The sequence below is a fragment of the Octopus sinensis genome, linkage group LG6 (genome assembly GCF_006345805.1).
Source record: "Octopus sinensis linkage group LG6, ASM634580v1, whole genome shotgun sequence".
Lineage (NCBI taxonomy): Eukaryota > Metazoa > Mollusca > Cephalopoda > Octopoda > Octopodidae > Octopus > Octopus sinensis.
Window position 1 is genome coordinate 3417779 of NC_043002.1, and position 7063 is coordinate 3424841.

The 7063-nt window shown below is 36.5% G+C and overlaps 1 protein-coding gene across 50 annotated transcripts in view; it reads left to right on the plus strand.

Annotated features, from left to right (window-relative positions):
• LOC115212809 overlaps positions 1-7063 on the plus strand; it is a 178149-nt gene that overhangs the window by 119604 nt on the left and 51482 nt on the right. For 23 of the 50 annotated variants that reach the window (XM_029781522.2, XM_036503558.1, XM_036503556.1 and 20 more), the window contains 3 exons: positions 2730-2759; positions 3815-3844; positions 6815-6847. In XM_029781522.2, coding sequence (XP_029637382.1) covers positions 2730-2759; positions 3815-3844; positions 6815-6847 — 93 coding nt within the window. The remainder of the gene's footprint in view (positions 1-2729; positions 2760-3814; positions 3845-6814; positions 6848-7063) is intronic. The other 27 variants (XM_036503563.1, XM_036503568.1, XM_036503570.1 and 24 more) reach the window with 4 other exon arrangements.

Consider the following 7063-nt stretch of genomic DNA (forward strand, 5'->3'; position numbering starts at 1 on the left):
CATTTTTCCAAGCTTTTACTCACTTAGAAAATACATTGTGAAAGAAAAATGGTTGTTCTTCAATGCTTTTAAATGCCATAAATAGCAGTATTGTTTAATTCAGTTTTGTAGTTGAGATTCATATATAGTTGTGTTCCTATTAACCAAAGTGACCATGTTTGCAGTAACCTGTGTGTCTGTGGTAGAATGTGTAGAGCACCTTTGTGACATTTCATTACAACTGTTTCCATTCTGAGTTCAAATCCTGCCCTTGACAACTTTGTGTTTCATCCTCCTATGTTGACAAAATAAATACTGAGTCAATGTTAAACCCTGAAAGGTGAAGCCCCAGAATGGTCACAGTCCAATGACTGAAACCATTAAATGAATATATCAAAGTAGGGTTTATTATCATTATTGAGTGAGAGAGCAGTGCATGCCATCAAAGTGACACTGGGGTACAAAGCCCAGTATACCCATCATGTCTACCCATCTGATAAGGGTATACTAGGCACATGCATCACAACCATATGTGCACGACATGGTGATCTCATATCAAGATAAACAACACATGACCTTGCAGGTGGGGCCCAGTTAGAATTTTCTTCAGGTTGAGTAGCCCATCCCGCTCAAAATGTCCCTGAATAAAGATTGTTTAAGGATGTTGAACGAACCACCCATGTTTCCAGAGGTGAATTATCTAAACCCCAAAGAATTCTTCTCAACACATGGCTATGATACTCTCCCACTACTTCTGTTCATGATCAGAGATGCACATATCGTCAGCCACTAAGGGACAAGCTCAACTGGTTAAAGTCAAACAACTGACAATCAAATCCGTGGTATTGAGCAGAATATTTGCTGTAGCCCATCTTTTATACCAAGACAAAACAATGTACATGATAACACTTGCAATCAGTTAAGATCAGAAGCCATGAGAGCCACTGCCTGGTACTGCAACTGAGCATTTATTGTTATTATTATTAAGGTGACAAACTGGCAGAACTGTTGGGCAAAATTGGACAAAATGCTTGGTGGAGTTTCTTCCAGCAGTACATTCTGTGTTCAAACGCCACTGAGGTTGACTTTGCTTTTCATCCCTTTAGGGGTCAATAAAATAAACAGCAGTCAAAGAATTGAACTTCTCCCTCAAAATTTCTGCTTTTGTTGAAAGAATTATTAAGTCCAAAGTTCAAATTTTTTGCTCTCATAGAATTAAACAGATTTGTAGTGACATAAGGATTTATTAGAAACATATGAGTGATTTTGTGTGCCATTATATCAAATATAGTTATAGGGAATCCTGAATGAAGGAAATGGAAAATGACTTGGATAAAATTAACAATGAATGTCAAACTTTGATGCCAAATTATAGCAGTCAAACTGAATTCCTGTAGAGATTATCAAGCATCAAAATTTGGCCAGCATTTCAAAAGTGTCCCATGATGGTTATCAACATATTTCTCAGAAATTTCCTTACCTTCCTATTGTAGCCTTAAAACGATTACTGACCAGCTGAGAGTCGGACATTAAAACCTCTAATCCTAATCAAACCCCATTGTCACAAGTGAAGTATGCCTATTGATTGTGCAACAGCATAATCCAGGCCAACTCCATCCCAATACAAAGACAGCGAGCTGGCAGAATCCTTGCCATGCCATACAAAATGCTGAGAAACATTCCGTCTGTCTTTATATTCTGAGCTCAAATTCCACCAGGTTTCACTTTACCTTTCAGGGTCAGTAAAAAGTATCCCATTTGATCTCTGGACTCAATGTAATCAACGTTCCTCCTCCCTTATGATTGCTGGTCTGCTACCAAAATTTGGAACCATTATTATTATTATTATTATTATTATTACTACTACTACTACTACTATTGTTGTTGTTGTGACACTGTAAATAGAAATAATTTTGACTGACTTCCATTGTCAATATCTTCAGAGTAATAATAATGGTATGACTATTCCAGAATCGTGTGAATAATTCTTGGCTTTTGGTTCCGACTTTAATTAGCTAATATATTTTCATGACTTGTTTTAATTCTCTGAAATTGCATCTTGAGATTTCTTTGACTAATTTCTTTCCAATAAGCTTTCCGCTTATTCTTTATGTGAAAGCTTAATCCACCAAATGCTGTTTGTTAATCTTTTAATCTGTTGGTTTCTTTAAAGTAACTCTGATGACAGAGTGATTATATTTATTCCAAGCTAGGGTCCCCCCTGATCCCTTTTACTCTGTTCAAATCCATAGTTTGCTGTGGTTCTTAATGATTATCACCAAAATAAACAAAAAATCAGGGCAGGGGGGGTGCGTTTGTGTTTCTCATTGCTAACAACAGATGTTGGTTTGTCTATGTCCCTGTAACTTAGCAGTTCAACAAAGAAACCAACAGAGCAAGTACCAGACTTACATAAGAAGCACTGGAAACAATCTGATGTAAAAATTATTGAAATTTCAAAAATTATTTTCAAGTTTCCATTTGTCTTTTGCATCAAAGTATATATTTTTAATTAAATTTGATTTAACTATTAATTGATGAAAGCCAAACAGAATTGTGCATTGTTTTTGGAACAAATTTGTTTGATTTTAGACCAGGAAAATCACTTCTATTTTGTGTGTGTGTGTGCGTGCGTGCATGCATGCATGTGTGTGTGTGTACGTGCGTGCATGCATGTGTGTGTGTGTGTCTATATTTGTTTCTGAAACTTCAGTGACAGTCTATTGATATTGATTTTATCTTTCATTCAGAGGAAGAAATACAAACTACTTATCGTAAGGGTAGGTATCGTGCAATATTCTATTATTATTAGTATCATTATTATTATTATTATTATGAAGGTGGTGAGCTGGCAGAATTGATCGCACGCCGGGCGAAATGCTTAGTTGTATTTCGTCTGCCTTTACGTTCTGAGTTCAACTTCCGCCGGGGTTGACTTTGCCTTTCATCCTTTCGGGGTCGATAAATTAAGTACCAGTTGCATACTGGGGTTGATGTAATTGACTTAATTCCTTCCGCCCAAATTTCAGGCCTTCTCCTTCCAGTAGAAGCGATTGCTGTTGTTATTACTGTTGTCAGCATTGGGTTTGGCTCTTTTAAGTTCTGAGTTAAAATCCTACCCAGGCTAATTTTGCCCTCATCCTTTTGAGGGTTAATCAAATAAAGTACCAGTTATGTACTGGGGTCAGTATAATCAGTTAACCCCTTCCCCCTTTGTACCAAAGTTTGAAACATTTCTATCATAATACTGATTAGATATCAATATGTGATATCACCTGGTATTCGTACAGTTCTTTTTCTCTTTTCTTCACGACTCAATGCTGAGTTGTGCAGAGACTCACTCCATCGTCAAATATCAACAACCTCTTTAGAATAGGTTTTAAATTCCTACAACTTGTTACATCTCTGTCTCCTCCCTCTTGCCCTCCCCCCCGTCTCATATGGCCAACCCTGAGGTTGATTGTGCCACAGAGATTAGCTTCCTTTTTACCATGGGCCAACTCTATCACAGTTTCATTTATAATCCTCACATGACGATGGATTAGTTCCAGTTAATTTGAATTGAATTTGTGGATTATTGCTAAATTACTGTTGAGCCATTGAGCTGAGAAATGTCTTTCTACCATTCAAATGGCATTATTTTGTAAAACCAGTCTTGAAAGTACCATGGCAAGTTTTTCAACATAACTTAATTATAATGAACCTATAAATTTTATTTTTAATTATAATTATTATTATTTTTTACTAAGAGATACTTAAACTTTTACTTCTGATACCCTGATTTTTGTCCCAAACCTGTCAGTATTTATTTTGTTCTATCTTTTGTCTTATAAAGCTGAGAATTTGCCGCCTCCTAGTTTTATGGGTAGGTATCAGTTGTCTGGTTTGCATGATGCTTCCTGGAGTTTTCCTGTAGTCATAGAATCCCACTTACTAAAACTTCTAAAGTCATAATTTTAGTTACCTTGATATCTAGCTGTTGTATTGGTTCAATTTAATTCATTTAATTACCTTCCTCATAAAGACATAATTAAATCTTGAAATGTGTTGTTAAGATATACCAGAAGTATACTTTCGAAGAAAATTATGTATTGTTATATCAGCCATGCTCTAAATGAAAACCATTTTTTAGTTGGCGTCAAAGAGAGAAGAGTTTGCTGCAAATATTTAGGTCCAATAATATTTGTTCCACTCACCTTAATTTCACACCACATCAATGATGATGATGATGATTGTTACTACAACTGAGGTGGAACAACGATTCCATTATTAGATGCAAACCTCATCAGTAAAAATAAAAAAACAAAGAAAAATCACAACAAAAATATATATTAAAGGATGAGGATTAATTCAGTCTTTTGGTCCTCTTGAATAAAATGGCTGTGATACTGAAATATTTCTTGAGCAACTGTTTGCCCCGCTCTGTGTGTGTGTGTGTGTGTGTGTGTGTGTGTGTGTGTGTAGTGGATGATGTTGCATTGTGATGGTTGCTTTTGCTTTCATTGCAAAGAAAAAGTATAACATTTTACATTAATTTGTATATTTTAAAAGGTTTTTAAATGGCAATCTTATTTTAAGCCCTGTGTGTGCATAGAGGCACCAACAACTGAAAACAGTCTTTGTGTGTTGACTTAGAATCTGTTGCAACATTACGTCCTCCTCTTCTCTCTCAGTTCAAAGAAGTTGTTAATTTATTCTGATTGAATTATTTTGCTTACCTGTCAGGTGGCAAACATGCAGTTTTTTCATTATAATCTCCTTCAGTCAGTCATTAAAACAGGGCCTGTGAGTATTGAGGTTTGAGGTGGGGCCTGTGAGCATTGAGGTCTTCTTACACTGCTGCAACCCCAAAAGAGAGAAACATGATGAGGTGGATCTGATCAGCAAAACTCTCTACTTTAAAGCATTTCTTAAACTGCCTTGATGTCTTTTATGCTAAATATGGTGGAAGTAGTAGTACGGGGGAAGGTGCTGTGACAATGCATCATTCCATCTACCATTTGTTAGTGATACCCTACACCTGGTGCATGACACCTTTGCACCACTTGGGTGACAACCCTCCAATCTATGGGTCTGTTTTGGGGTAGCTATTGAGGGTTTTATGAGGTCAGAGTGCAAATCCTCCCTCAGCCTCTTTCAGTTGCCTTTTATGAGATGCAGAGGAGATGTTGGGTCTATTCTTTGGCAATGCTGGTTCCCACACAGCACAAGAATAATATCAAATGAAGTGTTTTGCTCAAGAGCATAACACACCGCCTGGTCTAGGAATTGAACCCATGATCTGGTGATTGTGAGTAGATCTTCACCACTAGGCCAGCCACCTTCACTAAGGCTTGTTGTTAGATGGGAAAAGATTTATTGTGGTTTGCTGCTTATATATTAGTAAAAATAGGCGACAGAGAAAGATGTTGGATTGCAGGTAAGATGTCACTGTCTGTAGAGATGACCAAAGAAACCCAGATAACTAACATCAAAAGGGATCTGCAGTTTCTCAGAATTGTGTTTGTGCAAAAGGGTGATGTCCAACCCTGGTACATGAGAAATATGGAGAAAGTGAGAACTGTGTGTGTGTGTGTGGTTGCACTTGATGTTTTTCATGAACTTAGTCCAATAAGAAGAATAAAGAGGTTGTATACTGTCAACTTAACGTGACAGTAGGGGATTACACCACTGCTGTTTAGCCCTAGGAAGCATCGACGCTTCCTGTCGGCTTCGACACATTTCCTGTGTCCTTATATATTTACGAAGGAAGCATCGAATAAAGAACAATTAATAAAATGTTACATAGTTGTGTAGGGGGAAGAATTTCTTTTTTCGAGATAGTTACTGCAAGAAAGGTCCTTCCATATTTAAGTGGACCCAAACTTGTTCAGCTTTTCTTTTATGCTCTTAAATTAGTCTTCAGCAATTGACAACTAAACGCATTTGAGGTTCTGCAAAGTAAATCATTTTATAAAGAACAAGAATTTGTCTGTTCAATTAAATTCCATCTGTGTATTCCTCCTTCATTTAATTTAGTTTTAATTGATTTCCTAACTAACGTATTAATTTATTTTCCTATGTTATTTTAATATGAATAAAGTTAAGTTTCATTGCTAACAATTTTACATTATCAACCTTGTCTCCAATGTTTATCTTTACACAACTCTCTGTTCCCCGACTGCTGGACTTAGTGTCTTTCTCTCCCTCTAGCCTTACAATGGATTCTAACTGAAACCTTTTATTTGTAAACCAAAGATAATACCATTCTCATCCAGCTGGCCATATGTAGTAGAAGTATGGCAGCAGTTTTAGCTTAGTCAACTGATATCATTACTGAGTTTTCTGATTGAATTGTGCTTCCATTAATAATTCTCTATCAGTTCTGAAACTGTCAATACGTGGCTGTTCATGTTTTCTTCTTTCACACTTTATATTATAATGTTCAGCCATTGTTCACTCTGACGTAACACTTCTCATTAAGCCCCCCCCCCCCCGTTTGTCTTTTACTCTCATCTTAAACACTAATTGGTTTATTGTTGAAAAGGCATTCTACAAATGGATCAGATGTTGCAGACCTCTCTCCAATACTAAAAGGAATGGTTAGATTTGAAAACGTGTCAGATATTTAATCTCCTAAATTTATTCCCCCCCCCCCCAGATGACCAGAATGCAATATCGTTAGATAACAACTAATAATCAATCAATTGTTGGGTTCCTGAGTGTTGTTTTTAATCTCCAATATTAATCAATAACAACTGCAGTGGTTTATGATTAAACCCGTTAAGTCTTTCAATGGCTTTACACCTTTGTTCTTTGATATTTTTGTTGAAATTCTATCCTATTTCTGTTCCAGTTGAAGAAGTGGTCAATGATGCTGACATTGAGGGTAGGTAAACCAGATGATGCTGCTATGTATTAGTTCTGGTCAGACCCAGTCTTTTACCATTTTATTCATTGTTAGCAGGTGGGGTGGGGTGGGGGTACTACAGGCTCTTGTGAAGTCAAAACAATTCTTTCTCTTTGTATAATTCTGTGAATGTGTATATAATTACATTCACACACAAACTGACAAAGTAATATAAAATTCCACCGACATTGAATT